At 49.1% G+C, this 20467-nt stretch overlaps 1 protein-coding gene across 18 annotated transcripts in view; it reads right to left on the bottom strand.

Moving 5' to 3' along the window:
- DENND2B (DENN domain containing 2B) overlaps window positions 1–20467 on the bottom strand; it is a 176018-nt gene that overhangs the window by 29763 nt on the left and 125788 nt on the right. For 16 of the 18 annotated variants that reach the window (XR_004527917.2, XM_073808580.1, XM_073808585.1 and 13 more), the window contains 2 exons: window positions 6723–7985; window positions 2839–2975 (listed from right to left, as the gene is read on the bottom strand). Coding sequence is in view for 17 of the 18 variants with exons in the window: in XM_073808580.1 (XP_073664681.1) it covers window positions 2839–2975; window positions 6723–7985 (1400 nt within the window). In the remaining variant the exon portion in view is untranslated. Of the gene's footprint in view, window positions 1–2838; window positions 2976–6722; window positions 7986–19733; window positions 19752–20467 lie in introns of those variants that run through there. The other 2 variants (XM_073808587.1, XM_073808588.1) reach the window with 2 other exon arrangements.

The raw sequence follows: 20467 nt of genomic DNA on the forward strand, positions 1-20467 counted from the left end.
CTCTGGGCCAGCTGGCCCTCAGCCTCTTACAGACACGGAACTCCAGACCAATGGGCTGGTCCCCGAGACAAAGACTCAGCACGGGAGCTCTGGCCCGTGCCCACCTCCCGCCACAACCCGATTATCACACCCCCAGAACAAAGCTCCGTCTGGTCCTGGGCAAGGGAGGCAGCACAAGAAAGAGCTGGATAGTCCAAACCCGAACACCTCAGCCTCGCAGAGCACAGGCTGGGCCAAGAAGACAGAGAAGGCTCCCAAGAAGTCAGGCACTGGTCAGTGGAAGGCAAAAGTGAAAGTGACATTCAGAGTTCAGCAACAAGGGCCCCCCACCAAAGCCTTTAAGGGTGTGGGTCCAAATTCTTAGGCCTGTCGCCAGGGAAGGAGAAAGGGTAAGTCAACCAGAATCTGAGAGAAAGAGAGAGATTCTCCCTTGTATTTCCCTCTGGCCTCCCTGGTCAGGTCGAGAAGTTCAGGCGGGGCTGCTATGGGGATACTGAAGGAGGAAAACGTGCCCAGGGCACTGAACAACCGGAGACGCTGAAACCCACCCTACCCTCACACCACAAGGGCGACGCAAAACACCCAGGTGCCCTCCCTCCTCCCTCCTCCCCATCCCTCTTCCCCCACTCTCTACACAACGCTCCAAAGACCCAGAAGCTAGTGGAACAGCTAAGGAACATGCCCCAGTCCCAACCTCACCTCATACCAGCCCTCGCCCCTAGCTTCTGGCTCGTCCAGCTAAGAAGCATGCAAGCTGCTCCTCTATCTTCTTGCCTCCTTGAGCAACATCTCGCAGTGGCCGCAAGCCCCCTCCACTGAGTGAGGCTCAGACACACTTGCCTCCCCGTTCCTCTGGACAGGGAGAAATGGTTGAAGCAGCCCTTTCTCTATTCCAGCTCAGCTGATGCAAGAACATTCCCCTACATGAGATCCCCGGGCAGCACAGAAAGGCTGCAAAGCCTCCTCAGAGAAGAGAGGCCAGCGAGGCCCCAGCGTTGGCAGCGCCTGGATCCTGAGCAGGGGGGCAGCTGAAAACTGGAGTCTGCCCTGTCCCCTGCGGCAGCCACACTGGGTGCTCCCAAGGGCCCTGGGCAGCAACGACACATGACAATTCCTCTCAAACTAGAGGAAACAGACTTGTACCCTGCTCAGGGCCGGGAGGCAGATGGGGCTGTGCCCCTGATCCCCACAGCTCTGGGCGACCGTGTGTACAAAGCTTTTTCCCAGTAGTAAAGGAAGAGGCCTCCCTCCCCAAACCCGTTTGCTGTTCTGGAGAATCTCGTTCCCACAGTCCTTCTGATATGACCGAATTTCGGACGGCTACATGCTATACACTCCCATTCTGGGAAAGCAGTGCCTGTGTGGACCTGAGCACTGCTGCTGGCTTCCCAGAAATCCTGGCCCAGCAAGTTGTACGGAGAAAACTGGGAAACCGATGGCTCCCATCAAATGAGGGAATAGAGGACCCTCTCTTCCGAAGATCCCACAGTCTTATCTGGAGGGTTCTCCACTAGGGCCACTCCTCTCTGTATCACGTTCACTCACTAAGACTATGTCCTTCAGCCCCCCACCCCGGCCTAAGGCAGAGATAACACAGAGACAGAGACAACGGCAGGAGCGGTCAAGGGCAAGGGCACTTGACCTTCCTTTCTCTTCAGAGACCTACGCTGAGACACACGCTTTACTTGAACAAAACTGAAGCCCCCACTGAAGAGAATGAGGCCAGAATTAAAATAAAAGCCAAAAATAAACCCAACCCAGCCTAGACAACTGGCCTTTTGCTGTTGCTCAAACACAAATTTGCCAACGCAACATCCTCCCAGTTGTTGGAGGGCCGTTCTCCACAGTGTCCTACATTTCTGACCTTCTGAGCAAGAGGAATTAATGGTTCCAGACTATCTTTTCAAAGATGTTTATAGAGCAAACAGCCTTGGAAGACATGTCTCCTTGCAGGGCAGAGGCAGATTTGTTTGCTGACCAGAATGAAAAGGATAAGTCTCCTCATGGGGCAAAGGTTTGCTAGCAGCCCCTTGAAAAGCTTGGGGTTTCTTAAGCTTGAGGTTCCTCAGCTGGGCTGCAGACCCACCACGTGTGCAGCCTCTACCTGGACCTCCTCCCCACTGCCGCATGGGACTGGGGAGCAAGGGGAACCCATGTGAACATCAAGGTCACATGGCCTGCTGTGCCATGAGTAACAAAGTCCTTTGTCTGTGATCTAAGCGTCTGTGTCTTCTGCCAGCATCTGTGAACTGGGGCAGGCTAGACTTGTTAGCTTGCAAGCAGAGTGAAATCTCAGATACTTTCACAGTTCTTGACACCACTTACTTTAAGGGAAGAGTAGGAGAGATACATATTAAGGACCAGGCATTGTGCTAGGTACTTTGATATATATTTTATCTCATTTAATCCTAACAATAATCCTGTGAAGTGTTATTACTATTATTATTGTTGTTGTTACCATCAAAATATCATCATCACCATTTCATAAGAGAAAAGGTTTCAAAAAAGTTAAGTGATTTGCCTAAGGATACACAAGCTAAGAAAGGGCACCTGTTGGACTCCAAAGCCTTTCGAAAATAAAAGGAAGGGATGATGTGGTTTCCCCCTTCTTGTGGTCCCAGAAGCCCTTTGGGTTCCAATTCATTCAAGGCCAGGCTTTAATCTCTTAGCTGCTCAGTCTTTTAAGCTGCTTTCTCTGATGCCCGTTTCCTGAAGAAGTTCCAGAAGCTGGGCCAGGTCTGCCCACGGCGAATGAAGTGGAACCTGGAAGTGCCCCTCCTGTAGCCATTCTTTTGCAGCACCACAGACGAGCCAGCCCCCCACTCTACCCCTGCTTACCCACAATATCTTCATAGGCATTCTCTTCTAAAGTGCTTTTGGATCCAAACTTGGGTTGGCTCTCAGTACCATTCTCAGTGGGAGAAGAGGGGTACAGGGACTGGAGACTGGATGCATCCTCAAACTCAAAGGATTTTCTGTGGATAACAAAGAGTTTGAGTCATTCCGGCGGAACCCGACTCCTGCTGCCCTGGTGGGGAATGGCTGAGGGCAAGAGCAAAGACCGGAGGTCCTCCTCACAAAACCAGCTACCAAGCAAAGCATCAAGATGGGTCCAAACTTGCCATCCAGATGAAGAGACAGATGGTCTGAAAGGCCCCAGCCCTGGTGCCTGCAAATAATACCAATAACAACTACCACAGCCGAAAGGGATGTTATGTGTCAGATGCTGTGTCATATGCTCTACACATGTTGGCCCATTAATCTTCACAATGCTGCTACCAGGTATCGTGCCACTTTAAGACTGATTAGCTGGAGGCTCAGGGAGATGAACTGATAGAGGTAGACTTGCCCAGGACGTCTGACTCCAGGGTCTGAGCTTTTGACTTGGGCCTCCAAGCCCCGGAGAACATCATTTTTGAGAAGTACCTGCCATTACCAGAGGAATTGAGTGCCTCACCTGCTCTTAAGAGTCTCACATCCTGCCGGTATCCGAGCAAGGTCTCTGGCACTGAGTAGGCAGCAAGGGCTCAACATTGGATGGGTGATGCTCACGGCTGTTTGGGGGTTGGGGAAGCAGCTGGTGGTGGGTGGTTTGTTGAAACATGAAGGCGCTGAGCCCTCAAAACAAATCATACCACTTCTGAGGTAGAACTAGGAGGGGGCAGTTGCAGCCAGCAGCTACTTCCCTGACCCAGCTTCCCTTCAGCTCGTCACCTGCTCCTTTCCATCCCCCAAATAACCTTCCCTTCTACTGCAGAACTTCAAAACCACAGCTGGTTAGCTTCTCAGACACCCTGAGCCCACAGTACCTGCTACTCCTCCCCTTCATCAGGGAGGTTCTTCCCTTCAACGTCTAAGGCTTGGTCCCAGCTGCATCCTCTCCCTCTCCAAGGCAGGTCCCTCCCAGGGAGGGAGAGAAGGAAGTGCACTGACTGAATCCCTCCTCTCACCCATTAACACCTCCCTCATCTTTGGGAACCATCAGATCTTTCAGCTGATGCAGTCCTTTCTCTCTCTAACGAACAACACCCCAAGGGCCCTGGGGTGCAAGTCAAGGACTAAAAGTGTCCTAAAGGCTACATCTTGTTCTCAGCTTGCCCAGCTACTGTGCAGTCCTCGACACAGCCAAACACCTCACGTTGGCCCTCTCCTCCCTCCTCTCTGTGACACGGTCCCTCCTGGTTTTCAACCGCGTCTCAAGCTCCTGTGAGGGATCCCCTTTTCCGCTGGCCTTTTCAATGCCACGGTCTCAGAGTCCTGTCTTCAGGACTTTCTCACCCTGCACTTTCTGGGGCCCCAATATTGACAACCATCACCATATCTACCATTTCTACCACGATGACTCCCAGATCTCTCTGTCACTGGCCCAGACTTTTCAACCAGCTAAATACCCAATGGCTGAGCACAGTGGTTCCTGAATGTTGGCCCGCAGACCACTGCTGGTATGAGAGCAAAAGCTTTCACTGATGTATACAGTGGAGTCAACATCTTATGCAGGCAGTTCTCAAATCAGCAAATGATACAAATCACGTTCAGGCAAATTATCCTTGAAAATCCCTCAGAAAGGTTCCATGTCGAGGACCAACACACTGTCTTTCATTATAACTGATATAGTCAGTTAAAAACAGATTTCTTTCTCTTTGGTTGAATAGCAGAAATATATGACTTGTATTTTTTTCTTAAGTAAAAAAGTATATTAAATACAAGAATCATACCTGGCACAACAGATACAAACTTACTATTTCATGCTCCTCAGGGGAATATGCTCACTGTGTGGAAAGGCAAATAAAACAGCCTGTGCTTTTTGAACTGTTTTTCTTTATCTGTTTTTTTTTTTTTCCCCAAGAGCACAGATTTAAATTTGCTGTTAATTCTTACTGGAAGTGACTCCATATATGGTATATGTGTGTGTATATATTATAAATGTAATGTGTGTGTATGTGTAGAACCTTCAGGTTGATGTAACCTCCTCCCATCCCCTTTTTTTCACCTAGCTAAATGCTTCTTGCTCTTCTAAATTTAGCTCAGCGGACTTCCCTAGTGGCGCAGTGGTTGAGAATCCGCCTGCCAGTGCAGGGAACACGGGTTTGAGTCTTGGTCTGGGAAGATCCCACATGCCGCGGAGCAACTAAGCCTGTGCGCCACAACTACTGAGCCTGTGCTCTAGAGCCCGTGAGCCACAACTACTGAGCCCAAGTGCCACAACTACTGAAGCCTGTGAGCCTAGAGCCCGTGCTCCGCAACAAGAGAAGCCACCGCAATGAGAAGCCCACACACCGCAACAAAGAGTAGCCCCGCTCTCCGCAGCTAGAGAAAGCCTGTGCGCAGCAACAAAGACCCAATGCAGCCAAAAATAAATAAATAAATATATTAAAAAAAAAAAATTTAGCTCAGCAACTCCCTCTCTGAAGAGGCTTCCCCCACTCCCCACTCAGATGCCTCTTCCTCTGGGTTTCTGCAGCATCCCACCCAGACGTGGATCAGGGCACGCAGCACAGCATCTACGATTTATTTATACATCTCCTGCACCAGATCACCAACTCCTTGAATGGAAGAGCCACATCTTATGTGCCCCTGTGTCCCCTTGACCAGCACAAAGCCTTGGTGCACAGCACGCTCTAGACAGGTATTTCTAGAAATGGATGACTAAAGACAAAGCAAACACTCTTGGCAGGCTTGACATGAAGAGTCCGTGAGCATGCTGAGGTGGGCCAAAACGTGGGATTACCTTTAGCCAAGGGCTCTTCTGGCTCATGAGTCTGAACCTTTGTGATGTCTTCCTCTCTGCACATGGCAGGAAAGTTTCTACATGAGATGTGATATGCTGGATGGAAGCCTGAAGTATGGGGTCAGATTGAAGAATCCCCAGAAGCCAAACAAACCTGAATGCCCACCTGACTCTGGGTTAGAAGAGAAAGGCAGTGAGGGGCAGGAGGACAGGCCTTCCAAAGGAAGCTGGCTCCCAGCCTACTCCAGTTCAGAGAACAAGATGCCTGTCATCTTGCACCAACTCCAGCTGCTCCAGCTCCCAAGTCACTATAATTGTGGAGGTGGCCCGGGTACTCCCGTGTCAGGAGACTGACCAGGAAACCAATGTGACCAGGTCCTTCTTGGACATGGCCAAGAAGCAGATGAAATGTTCTCTCTCTCCTTATTCCATCAGTCTCCCCTTTCAGGATCCAAAGATCCCCTCTTCATATAAGCCCAGAGTTCCTGTATGGCCAGGAAGCCCTCAGGAAAGAGGAAATCATGTTAAATGTGTCAACACTTCTGTGTTAATGGTAACATGCAATATTTAGATGATGCTTCAGTCAAAGAAATAAAACTCTAGCTGGCATTTCAGGTAGTTACGAGGCTAAGATCTTACTAGTCCTCAAGGGACTGCCAATTCTATCTAAAAGTAAGGTGGCCCTACCCTTCCCACAGAGGAAGTTCCATCAGGGCTCTACTCCAAAGGCCAAACCCAGCCAGCATGTTCAGTACACAGCATTTGGAAGAAGCACTTTCACCCTCCCACTCACGTTTAAGTATCCTTACCCTGCAAGAGCAGAAGAACAATCAATCTTTCTCACCTAGCTCATGCTTCACCTAACATTATTTGGTGCTCCAGAACTTATAAAGCACTACTGACTGTGACCCACAACTAGAGTCTGCTTCTGCATCCTCCACTGACAAGAAAGCCGCTGTGCCCAGCTCTACGTCACCGGAGGGGCATTCGTTACCTGCTCTGGGACTTGCGGTGACCACGCATGTCCTTCTTGGGTCTCCGGGTGACGGGTGGGGCTGGGGTGGAGGGCAGGGGGGGTGGAGCAGCAGGTGTGGGTGAAGGAGGTAGACCATTGCTTGGCTTACTCTTGGGGTTCTTGTCAGCCTCATATTCAAAGGTGCGCTTGGGTTTGGGGACAGGGTTCACAGCGGGATCAGGGGAGCTCTTCGATGGCAGCAGCTGGGAGGTCGGGTTATTATTTCCAGGGGTCCCCGGCTTAGTGGAGCCACTACCTTCCCTCTCCGGGGGTGAGCCCACCTCCCCCCCAACTCCAGCCACTCCTCCTGCCCGGCTGCCAGCGCTCACACTCGCGCTCCCTGTCGGTTCCTCCAAGGTGCCCAAGATCTCAGTCTTCCTTCTCCCTCGGTCTACACTGTAGCAGCTGCTGGGGAGCTGGGGAAGCCCCCCACCCGGCTGCTCCTTCAGGGCCTGTTCAATTTTCTGGATCCGACTCAGCACCGCTGAGCTCTCCTTCCTGCTGCCGTGCCCCCTGAGGAAGGCACTGGGCTCACTCCGGCCTGGCCGTTTCTCCAGACGGTAGAAAGAGTCCCGGACGGGGAGTGCCTCTCCCTCCTCCTCGGTCTCAGGGTAGGAACACTCGGAGAAGGTCCTGCTCATCCTCCGGAGGCCCTTGAAGTCGAAGGTCTTTTCTGAGCTGCAGGGGGACGGCACCACACTGGGACAGCCCACACTGGGGCAGCCCTCACTGGCCACCCACTCGCCCCCAGAGCCCTCCCGCTTCTCTCCACAAACGCTCATCCTGGGCGAAGCCTCTCGGCGACCCTCCCATGCTGAAATCTTCTCCCGGATGCCCAGGCTGTGGGCACGGGGGCCGCTGCGGTTCAGAAAGATGCTCCGTGGGCCTGCTGCTGACCCCAGGGACGGAGTGCTCTGGGCGAGGGGGAGGCAAGCAGCTACTCCCTCTACATCCTGGGCTGCCCCCTGGACATTCTCCTTCTGCTCCTCTATCTTGCACACTGAAGGGCTTCTGTCCAAATAACCGAAGCTGGTGGCCTTGAGGGGACAGATGGGTGGTGAAGTGTCTGGGGAGGGGGCTTGAGGATTTTGGGGTGAAGGATCACGGGGATGCCAGTCCTTGAGGAGCAGCCGGGAACTGCAGCGGCTTGGGTACCTGCAGGCTGACGTTTCACTGTCACTGAGCGGGTAGATGGGACTCCTCGGTGGGGAGAGAACTGGAGGTGGAGAGACTGACTGAGACCTAAGAGGAAAAAAAAAAAGAAGAAGAGAAATGGCAGTGAGTGGCCTGACAACACTGTTTCATTCTTAAAGAGCTCAGCATCCCTTTCCTATAGGACTCGCAAGCTCAAAGTACTGTATGCAAGTAACGGACCTTCCAAGGCTGTCCTCAAGGAAAGAAACAGCTCCTTATCCACAGCAGGCTAAACTCAATGGTCCTCTCTGCCCAATTCATCCCTAGAGACCCTGAGTACTGTCCGCAACAGAAGCCAGTTCTACGACAGGCCAGGGTATCCCCAAAGTCCACATCTGCCAATCAGAGAACAGTAAGATCAGTGGTGTGCTGCTAAATGTTTAACAATCGGCTCCTTGGGCGAGAAAGCATAGATATGTAGCATCTGCCAACTTCCACAGCATAAATATTCCTACTATGGCTGATTTCAAACCAGCAATGTGACCTCATTGGATGTGGACTTGGGAAGAAACACTAATGATCAACTCTCATGAACTGTTACAAAGCATCTCCAGCATGCCACTTCCCAGAGGGGCCCCAAATATGCACTCAAGCCCTTTGATCTATCTCCTTGACAAGCCCCATCTCCCCCGAGGCTTCTGCTACTAGACGCGAGATACCGCACCTCAGCTCGGGTCTTGATCAGAACTCAGATTCTTGAAGGTCTCAAAAGGATCAGGAGGGCCCTTGAAGAAAGAATCCTTTCCACGCTCTCAATGAGAAGGCTAACAGGGAGGGGAGACCAGCTCCTTCGCAGCTCTAGCCTCTAGCAGTGGCATCACATCAAACAAGCATCAGCCATTCCCCAGCTCCAAATCAACACCCTGGTCTTAGCAACTATCGGGAACAGTTCTAAATCAATGTTTTTACCTATATTTACTCACTGAATCTTCACAAAAACTCTGTCATATTATTATACTTTATTATTATCTTCATTTTGCAAATGAAAAACACTGAGGCATACAAAGATTAAATATCTCATTCAAGGTCTCTAGCTGGTACGTGGTGAAGCCAGGACTACACTATATTGCTGCTCTGAAGAGGAAGCAGTGGCCTCTGTCATCTTTGTGAACTGCCTGGCCCCCAGACATAGGTCAGCAGAAATCCCTACAGCACTGAGCACAGCCCTGTCTCCAATGTAGCGTTTGTAAGTATCAGGGAACCTTTTAGTCTTCGCTACTAGACCACGATTTCTTCCAGGTAGAGGGACACATATTCAGTGTCTAGAAGGTGCTCAGTAAATGATGAACAAATAAAGACAAGAAAAGGTAAAGGTGAGCTTACCGAAGAGAACCATGGGCATACGTCCTCTTCAGCACACTTTTCTAGTTGTCTACTAGGGTCATCCCTGTCAACTTTCAGAATTTTTCCCAAACCGTTTTAGTTCAAAGACAGCAGGGCTCTGCCAACACTGCATGCTACCAAGGCCTACCTGACCCTAATGCTGTGGCCCTCAAAGCCAAGCGGTCAGCCTCGCAGGCTCCAGAGCGCCACGCCATCCACGGAACGCAGCCAGCTGCCCCTGAGCCAGGCTGCAGTCACTGCTCCATCACACACAGAAAACTGCAGCTCGGGTGAGTCAGGGATTGGCCAGCAATTCCCTGTTGGGTCATAGCCTCTGGCTGCCCCCGATCAACAGGAAACCTCAACATGCTTAAGTTGTTTTTAAAAGGGCAAGTCAAACAAGAGCCCTCCCACGTGTACATGGGCACAGATGAGAGAAATTCGGTGCCCAGCCAAGCCGATGACCAAAGACACTCTGCTCGGCAAGGAGGTGTGAAAAGAGTAAGCCTCGGTACTCCCTAGGGTAGGCAGTGGTAGGGCAACGAGCCAAGCTTGAGCCTGGGGAGAGCCCAACCTACTCACAGTCGAGAAAAGCCCAGGCCCCTCACTTTTTTCACAGAACCATGGATGCAAAAGGTCATCAGTCCAGCCCTGTAAGCCAACAAGTGTCTGGGCTACACAAAGGACTCTACGTTTCAGTTATTCTCAGTTGGAGGCGGGAGAAGATGCCTTTTATAGAGGATGACCTTATCATGTGTTTATTCATTTAATAAATACTTAGTGAGCACCTACTATGTGCCAGGCCCTGTTCTACATGCTAGATACAAGAATAAACAAGAGACAAAAATTCATGTCCTCATGAAGCTTGAATTCTAGTCGGTGATGGCCAGTACCCAATGAGATGCAGAATCTTTTAGGAAGCCTTTTCAAACTACATATGCCTCATTTCTCCAGACATTGTGATAAATGCTCCCCTAGCGATGTATCTCTTTAACCCTCAAGGTGAGAATTCACCGGTCCATGAAGCCACCTATGGTGGGGTGGAGGGGCGGGGGGTGGCTCCCATAGGGGGACAGAAAAACAGTGAGAACCTCTGGTCTGTTTGATTCCAGCATGCTTCCAATGATTTCAGAAAGGATAATTCTGTAACTTCCCTCAGTAGTTCAAACATGCAGAAATTCCCGCAAGTTAAGACATTCTCTCAATGCCTAGTCCACTTTAACCGAGGTTTAGTTTTTCTCCTCTCGTGAAGGATAAAACAGAGAAGAGACTGGTCCTTTCCTTTAAAGGTCCTGGTCTTCGGATCTTTGCTGATCTGAGGCCCAGAGCTGCAAGCGCTCCTCGCCCAGCCACCCCACACAGGCCAGGCCCAATGTGCTCCAGCAACTCGGGGTGAAAAGCGGGCCTGCCTATGCTGACCTGGAGCCCAGGCATCCACTGATTCATCACAGAGAAGGCAATGTTTGCTCACTCCACGATCATAGATTAAGGCCCTGCCCTCATGGGGCTCCGGATGCTCACCTGAGGGTAGAACTCAAGGCATCTCTCTACATGTTTCTGATGCTACCTGTTATCAGGAATGTGACCGTGGGCAAAGCCACACACTCCCTTTGAGCTGCCAGTTTCAATTCCTCAGAATTGTTCCAACTGTATCACAGGGTTGTCATAACGGGCACATGTGACTATGGATATGAAATGATGTCATACATTGTAACTCATTATTACTGTTAATTATTAGTAGTAAGTTTTTCATCAGGTTATCTAGGCCAGTTGTTCTCAGTAGAGGGTAAGAACATCACAGTTGCTGGGTTTAAGTTCCAGCACAGCCACTAACAAGTTACATGACTTTGAGCAAATAACTTTCTCTAAGCCTCAGTTTCCTTATCTGTAAAATGGAGGTTAAAAGGACACATATCTCAGAGGATTGTTGTAAGGAATAGAGACAATACGCATCAAGTGTTGCGCTCAGCGGCTCACACTAGTACTCAATCTTAGCTTAATAATTACTAATATTAACAAGGAGCTGCCTAATCAGAATAATCACTTGGCAAACTTTTTAAAACAGTTTACCTCTGTCCTTGGATTCTAAACATTTGGGGTGCGAGGGGAAAGGAGTAAATTAAATATGGCCATAAATTCTTTGCAGCTCATGCTATCAAAAGGTTGAGTCTATTCTTCTGCCCCTTGAATCTAGGCTGACCTTGTGATTTGCTTTGATGAATAGAATATGGTGGAAAATAAGTTGTCTCAGTTCCAAACTTGAGGCCTCAAGAAGCCTTGCAGTTTCCGCTTCACGCGCTTGGAACGCTGCCCTGAGACTGTCACGTAAGAAAGCCAGTCTAGTGTTTCAGAGGAAGAGAGGCCATGCGCAGCATCACTGCAGTCCCTCAGCCGACAGCCAGCCACCACATGGGCCTGACACATGGTGAGGTCATCTTGGACCCAACTGAACCAGTTACATGAGCGAGCCCAGGGGAAGCCAGTAGAGGAACTTCTCAGTGAACGCACAGAAACACGAGAAATCATAGATTGTTCTAGCCCACTAAGTCTTAGGGTGGTTTGCTACAATGCAATAGTAAAATGATGTTGTGGGAGAGGCACTGTGTGTAACTGGCCCTCCCCACCCCAGTGCAGGACCAGGGCCCTGGGCCTTCCAACCCCGTGCCTCTCTCTTCCTCCACTTCCCTACAGACCAGCTGCCAAGGTCTGAATGTTTGGACTGCATCCCTCTCCCCGGCTCTCTCTCACCCTACTAGAGGCTCTGGCACTCTTTTGGGAGTCTCCCCTGAACACTCCCTAGAAATGAAGCTAGTCCTGCAATCCCAAGAGTCAGCTTCCATCAGTCCTTGCTCCCAGGTTGAGGGAGGGCTCAGGAGAATCTGTTACCTAAGAACAGGGAGGCTTAAGGAGGAACACACTGGGGGCTAGCAGTCAGGATGCATGTGTCCTTGTGACAGTGAGTTTACACAACAGGTGGCACGTCCTTGGCATGGATGGGAGAGGGTGCTCGCTCTTGGGCTTCAGTTTCACTCTCTAGTTGTTTCCCGGTTCCTCAAACTGAGGTTGGAAGTGAAAGCAATTCTCCCCCTGTTGGACAAGGAAAGGCTACGGCCAAGACAATGACAGTGCTGGGACCCGGGCTGCCTTAGGAAGCCAAGCACCTGAGCAAAGCCTTCTTTTGGGTCTGGTCTCCCATTCTGCCACTGACCGTCTCCAGCTTCACTTCTTCAGGGCTCTTGGACAGCTCCTTGCCACCCTTCCCTGAACCCTGAACAAGGGAACAAAGGAAGCCACCTACTCCCCAGGCCACAGTATGCTAACTGTACCAGGCTTAAGACACACCTTGGTTCTCCATTCAACCAGTATTTACTGAGCACCAACTATATACCAGGTACTATTTTAGGCATTAAGGACTGGCAGAGACTAAAAATAGACAGTCTCTCTCTACAGGTTACATTCTTTTTTTTTTTTTAATTTATTATTATTTATTTATTTATTGGCTGCGTTGGGTCTTCATTGCTGCACGCAGGCTTTCTCTAGTTGTGGAAAGCAGGGGCTACTCTTTGTTGCAGTGCGTGGGCTTCTCATTACGGTGGCTTCTCTTGTTGTGGAGCACGGGCTCTAGGCGCATGCGTGGGCTTCAGTAGTTGCAGCACGCAGGCTCAGTAGTTGTGACGTGTGGGCTCTAGAGCACAGGCTCAGTAGTTGTGGCACACAGGCTTAGTTGCTTCGCAGCATGTGGGATCTTCCCAGGCCAGGGATTGAACCCATGTCCCCTGCAATGGCAGGCGGATTCTTAACCACTGCGCCACCAGGGAAGTCCCTCTACAGGTTACATTCTGGTGGAGGGAGACGGTATGGCTTTAGTTGTCTCGAGTGAACAGACAATAAAGAAACCAACCCTGTGAGATGGTTGTGGGGCCAGTGAAGAAGAATAAAGCAGGGTAAAGGGGTAGAGCTTAACAGTGAAGCAGATCAGGGGAGACCCCTCTGCCAGGGAACATGGGAACAGAACCTTGAGGAAGTAAGCAATGTGTATATCCAGGGCGGGGGAGGGGGGCAGCGGGAATGTTCCAGACAAGAGCAGCAGTAGGGCAGAGGCTCGAGGCAACTGCAAACTTACTGTACTCTGGGGGCAACAAAGGGGCCAGCGTGGCCAGCGTGGAGTAAGAAGAGGAGGAGTGGGCTGGAGATCAGTCAGAAGCACCAGAGAATCCCATGGACCGACAACGAGGCTTGGGCTTTTACTCTGAGAGAGAAAGGAAGCTCTTGAAGGGATACGAGCAGAAGAATGACATGCTCTGACTCCATATGAGAGAATGAAGTGTGCATGAATGCAGGGGTGGCCACAAGGAGATTACTTAAAGGCTACTGTAACAATCCAGGCAAGAGGTTACAACTGCTTGGATTAGAACGGCAGGTCTATCAACATCTATCTTGAGGCTTGTGCCAATCAGAGTTGCAGACGAAGCGGATGAGAGGTATGAGAGACAAAGGGAAGTCAAGGATGAATCACAGTTTCTGGCCTGAGCACCTGGTAGAAAGGAGTCAAGGTTACAGCTTTCCATTTCGGATTCATCAGTAGTATATAGATACTATGTAAAACTATATGGCTAGATGAACCATCAAGGGAGTCAGCCTATCTAGAGAAGTCCAAGGGTTGAACCCTGGGGCACTCCAGCATTTCCGGCTTATGTAGAGGAGGAACAACTAGCAAAGGAAACTGACTGGAAGAGCACGTAGTGAGGAAGGAAGGAAACCACGAGGAGGGATATCCTGAGACCTTCGAGAAATAGGGAGTGATCAGCTGAGCCAGATCTGCTAACAACTGAGCAAGGGGAAGACTGCAGAGTGATCCCTAGATTTAGGTAGTCACTGTGACCTTGAGAAGAGAGGTTCTGCTGGCAAGGTAGGGAGGGAAGGCTGACTGGAAGGAATTCAAGAAATGGAAGAGAGAAAGTGGAGATAAAGAGCTCAGACAGCTCTTTCAAAGGGTTTCCCTAAAGGAGGAACAAGGCAACGAGGTGGCAGTTCGAGGGGAACGTGGGGTACAGAGCGTTTTGTTGGTGGGTTTGAGCTGAGTTATTAGAGCATGCTTAAATGATGACTGGAATAATCCAGTAGAGAGGGAAAAAGCCGTTAATGCAGGACAAGAGTATAAGTGCAGGCAGTGAGCAAAGTGAGCAGGCAGTGAAGGGCTGGGGACCCAATGCCCATCTACAAGGGGCGCCTTAGACTGAAGAACCCCATTTGCTCTCATTCCCATGTACCCAGGCTGAGCGTTTTCTCACACGATCTCATTCCTATGTTGCTTTATGCTTCCTTCACCATGGCTTTGACTCCTGCATATATTTCCAATTCATTCCACAGAGGGAAGAAAAGATCCAGAGATGTTCTTTCTTCCTGTCCTTCAAGCATCTGGATCCAGCTTCCTCCCCAACCTCAATGATCTACTCAATGCCTAAGTCCTATCAATTCTACGTCCTTCATATCTCTCAGATCTGTCCCTCCTGTGCCATTCCCACTGCTACTGCTGCTGCCTTGATTCAGATCTTATCTACCGGGACCATTCACACAAGCTCTCAACTTCTCTCTCTGTCTTCCGTCTTAACCCAGTTCCAAGTCCATCCTCTCGTCTCCTGACATCTTTCAAAAATACAAAACTCATCATGCTTCAAACTCCCCACTATATACAGAATGAAATGCAAATTCATTGGAATGGATCACAAGGCCCCCATGATGTGGTCCCTATTTTTCCTTTATCATTTCATACTGTCTTTTCCTCCAAACAAATCTGCATCCCACTCTTAGTCACATCAAACTCCTTGCTTTTCACAACTTTAGGCCTTCATGCATTCAATATTCCCTTTGCCTGCAGTGCTGCCTTGTGTCCACTTACATGTCTCTGTAACTCCTCTATGGGATCTCTCTTCACCCTACCCCCTCACCCAGGTGGAGATGTCTGATTTTTGATGCCTCCACTGTGCCTGGAAAAATGTCTACTACGGTACTTGTAACACTTTACTGGACTATATTTTTCCTCACCTGCCTCCCTTACTAGACTATGAGTGAAGTACTTGAAGGTGGTGACAGGGTCTTATTAATCTTGATATAACCTGCTCTTTGTACTGCATCTAGAATTTAGTAGGAATTAATGCATTTGTGCTGAGTGACTAAATGAATGAATACAAAAATAAATGATTAAAACCTAGGTCTCCTTATTACTCCTCAGGGCACTGTTTACAGACTTCACTGCCTCTCTCTTTGTGCCATATGACCTGAAGAACAACACAGAAAGGTACATAAAGCACTTAGTGCAGCCCAGCATGGCTGTCAGTCCCTAAAGCCCTCTCCCATAAGGCAAAAATCGTACCCTAGACCAAGAGTCTAGAGACCTGGGTTCTGCTCTGGTCCTGGTTCCATCACTTCCTGGATGGGTTCATAAGCAAAGTCACCTGAATTCTCTGAGCCTCAGGTTCTTTTTTTTTTTTTTTTTTTAAAGAATGGTTAAATACATGTATGTACGTATGTATGTACATATGTATGTATGTATGCATTTATTTTTTACCACACCACGTGGCTTGTGGGATCTTAGTTCCCCGACCAGGGATCAAACCCGTGCCCCCTGCCTTGGAAACATGGAGTCTTAACGACTGGACCGCCAGGGAAGTTCCCTCAGGTTCTTTATCTACAAAACAGGAGGAAAACACTTGCTCTGAGTATCCTCACATACTAGCTGTGTGACTAAAATGATGTAAATTTTAAAAATGTTTGAACACCGTTAAAAGTTCCGTGAAGACAGGAGAAATATAAAAGAAAAGTAAATACACAGCAGCTAAGACACTTAATATGCTGCTCTTATCACCTCTTTACTGCTCTTTATTCTAAAATCTCAGAGCTTGCCCCTGGGGAGGCAGACACTGTGAAACTGGGCCCTTGTGCCACCACCTTGTCAGCAGGCAGCCAGCTCTGCTCCTCAGCAAAGGCGTGGATGCCAACGCTGCAGCACATGACTGGCCAAATCCAACATTTACAAGAGAGGGAGTAAGATAAACAGATAGAAGGAGAAAGAGAGAAAGGGGGCGGGGGAGAATGCAAAGGAAATTTAACAGAGGAGCATAAGCACACACACACACACACATGCACATGCACACACACAGACAAACGTATAAGACAAGTGAGTAGGACAGAAAGGCCATGAACTAAGGTAGAATGAGAAACAAACTTAAAGAGAGGGCAACGTGTGTGTGCTCATGCCCGTGCGCATGTACAGACAGAAAGTGAGAGTTAAAGTGCAAAATACGTGCCCTTCCCTCCCGTACTGTTTCACAAGAATACAACCTAACCCTTGGGTTAGTGACCTGGGCCATCCTCCAGTAACACAGCAGGAAGCATGCATGCCAAGGGACACCCCATATATTGTCAAGGTCACCTAGGGACCTTTTGGGAGGGAAGGCTGTCTTTAGTCCTTGATGACACGACAGTTCTGAGCTCAGCATGCTCTGGCCACAGAGCTCCTGAAGTGTCAGTATCAGGAAGCAAACCAAATTGGGGCCAGTTGGAGAAGGCTCCTGGGAGTCCAGGAAACAGCCCCAGAGGCACCAAGATGGGCTGTGGGCTCCATGAAGTGAGCCTGTCCACAGATTAAGGTTACACAGGGCCCAGCTTCCAACATGCCTAGTCCCTACTGAGTCGGTGTCTAACCTGCTTCCAAATGAAACTGCCTGGGAGTTGGCCAACCACCATCCCAGGGCTGCTCAACTAAAGCAGGTCCTGGTGGCTCAGTGGGCAGCAGCATCCTCCCATCACTATGTGACCGCCCCAAGTCTGGAGATGGCATGCTCACTGCACTCCCCCAAGGCCATATTCTGAGGCATCCAGAAGGAGAAAAGGGAGGAAGTCTGCCTGAGTCCTATCAGCAAGTCCAGAAGTTTGTTCCCCAGGCCAGAGCAGGGGCTCAGTTCAGTAACGGACACCCCACTCTGGGACAAAAGTCAAAAAGTCAAAAAGAGGGTGACACTCACAACTTGACCATCTTGCTCCCAAATGGCTGGAAGCCCTCAGTAGGGTCCAGGACAGCCTCATCCTCCAAGTGGGGCTACATCTGGACCACTACCTACAGAGACTCAAAGTCAATCACAGCTTGTCAGGGTAAGTAGAACAGTAGCTAGGGTCAGAGCAGAAACTGAGTCACCTTGTCACCTCCAGAAAGCACATCTACCTGCCTGTCATCTAGCTGATTTCTAGGGAAGCACAAGGAGAATTGGTGAGCTCTTCTCTGGGAAGGAACCCCAAGTCCTCTAGGAAGTAATGGCAATGAACATAAAGAGAGCATTTATAAGACAGACGCCTTCTCTGAGACAGGTAAAAAAATGACGCCTTATGGGAACGTCCCCAATGCCCTAGGTCCAGCAAAAATGGAACTGCTGTATAAAGCAGAACCAGGCGCTACGCAAAGCCAAGAGGGAGAGAAAGGTAGCTGCAGGAAACCATGCTAAAGACATTTGTGATGGTTTCAAAACATGGTCCCCAAACTCTTTGACATGCCTGCTGCCAACATGACCACTTCTCTTGAATCTGGGCTCTGTGATTGCTTGACCAATAGAATATGGTAGAGATGAATCTGTGCTACTTTTCAGGCCCAGGCCTCAGGAAACCAACAGCTTCTACTTCCTGTCTCTCAGGCTGTGAGAGAGCCCAGGGCATGTGGAGAGGGTAGGTGTTCTGACGGACAGTCTCAGCTGGGGTCCCAGCAACAGCCAGCATCAACCCCCAGACAGGTGAGGTAAGACGCCTCCAGGAAACACAAGCCCCTAGCCACTGAGTCACCCTAAGCCTTGAAGTCTTTCCAGCTGAGGTCCCAGACATCATGAGCAGGGAGCAGCCATCCCTGTGGTCTCTGTCTGAAATCCTAAACTACAGAGTCTGTGAGCAGAATCAAATGGTTGTTTCACACTATAAAATTTGGGATAGTTTTATAATGGTAGATACCTGACACAGATTTGGGTACCTAGAAGTGGAATGCTATTGACACAAAGTCCTAAAACATTGACCGTGGGACTGGGTGATGGTTGTTGGGGGTGCTTAAGGCAAAAATAAGGAAAACGTTAGAAGCTAGAGGAAAGGGGACCCTCATAATGTTGAAAAGTTTGGCAACTCTGTCACCTGTGGTAACATGGAAAATAGGAAGTATATCTAATATATTAGATGAACTAGCCAAAGACATTTCCAGGCAGAGTGCCAAAGGTGCCCTCTGACTCCTCGCTGTCTCTAGTGAAAGGAAAAAGAGATGAGCCAAACAGGGAACCGTTTTCAAACAAAATTTAAAGGAAACATAAACGAGAAAGGGCTTTCTGAGTTAGAAAATAAAACTTGTTTCAGTCTCTGTCTCTCTAGACAAGAAAAAATTCTCAAATTAAAAAATGGTTTCCAGGGCTTCCCTGGTGGCGCAGTGGTTGAGAGTCCGCCTACCGATGCAGGGGACACGGGTTTGTGCCCCGGTCCGGGAAGATCCCACATGCCGCGGAGCGGCTGGGCCCGTGAGCCATGGCTGCTGAGCCTGCGTGTCCGGAGCGTGTGCTCCGCAACGGGAGAAGTCGCAACAGTGAGAGGCCTGCGTACCGAAAACAAAACAAAACAAAACAAAACAAAAAAAACGGTTTCCAGATTGTGGTGACAGTTACACTCCGTGGGTGTGTGTATGTGTGTATATGAACTCATCAAATTGAAAACTTTATTCTTTTGGTTTTTTGTTTTGTTTTGTTTTAACATCTTTATTGGAGTATAACTGCTTCACAATGGTGTGTTAGTTTCAAACTGAAAACTTTAAATTGCATTTATGGTACTTTAATTATCCCTCAATAAATCTTTTTAAAAAAATCTAGAGTGGGACTGAAAGATCCTTTGCCAAGACCTAAGGAAGATTTAAAGTACTGCCTCACAGACTCGTACACACAGACAGACAAAAGGCCTTCTAAGGACCTTAAGGGTGAGCCCTGAAGATCCTCTGTAAATAATAAGGCCTCTAAGACTCTTAACAACCAGTGTCCCATAGCAATCTCACAGGGAAAAATCCACTTATCCACCTTCTGAGGTACTACAAGTGCCATGTGGAGGCTCTAAACCAAGGGCTCTAAGAGTGAATACAGAGAGGGGAGGGGAATCCTTCCTAGCTGAGTGGTCAAGAAAAGGACTGGGAGGGAAGTAACATCTGCATCCAGACTGGCAGAAATGTAAGGTTTGCATTAGAGAGCAGTGCAAGATTAAGACAGAAAGAAAAACCAGGGTTTTTTATGGAAGCCTTACAAAGCAAGCCAAGTTTGACTGTATCATAGATGACAGTAGTTTTTGAGCAGGGAAATCCCAGTCATGTTTATAGGGAGGTGAATGTAGAGGTACAATAAAATAACAGAAGGAACAGGAGAGCTACGCTTGCGTTCTTCCCCCCATTAGCTTTGTATCCTTGGGGAGTACCTCCTCTTCTCTGTGTCTGTTAGCCAAACTGTCAAACAAGTGGGTGAGACCAAATGAGCTCCAAGGTTCCTCTTCAGCTCTGCCTTTCTCAGAGTCTATGGACTGAATGGAAAGGGAATCCAAAGTTAACAAGACCTATCATGGAAGATACTATAAAGAGTCAAATAGTACAAGTAGCCTATGCTCTAAGAGGCTGATCTCCCAGCCATCTAAACAACTGGTCAACCAACAGTTAGTCTTCTAGGTACCAGGCACAGTTCCAGGCTCAGAGGAAACAGAAAGCAGTCAAAGTCCTTGACCCCAAGAAGTCTACACTTTTACAGGCACCCAAGTTTCCCACACATACATCCAGAGGTAAGGTTTCCAAAACACAATACAGACAGCCTATATTTGCAAGTCACAATGATCCAGATGCTGGAGTTTCACAGTGAAGAAGCTGTTGAGGAAATAAGCAGACATGACAAGTCTTCTGAGAACAGCCCCTGCTGCCTGCCAAGTCTCACAGTACAAGTGAAATCTCCTGAGAGCAACAAGTGGCAAAGTTTACCCCATCTAGATGGCCGAACTAGCTCTCAACATAACACTTTCTTAGCAACCATTAGCATGACCATTTCTTTTTTTTTTTGGCTGCGTTGGGTTTTTCGTTGCTGCATGCAGGCTTTCTCTAGTTGCGGTGAGCGGGGGCTACTCTTGGTTGAAGTGTGCGGGCTTCTCATTGCGGTGGCTTCTCTTGT

Source organism: Tursiops truncatus, chromosome 8, assembly GCF_011762595.2.
Source record: "Tursiops truncatus isolate mTurTru1 chromosome 8, mTurTru1.mat.Y, whole genome shotgun sequence".
NCBI classification, from domain to species: domain Eukaryota; kingdom Metazoa; phylum Chordata; class Mammalia; order Artiodactyla; family Delphinidae; genus Tursiops; species Tursiops truncatus.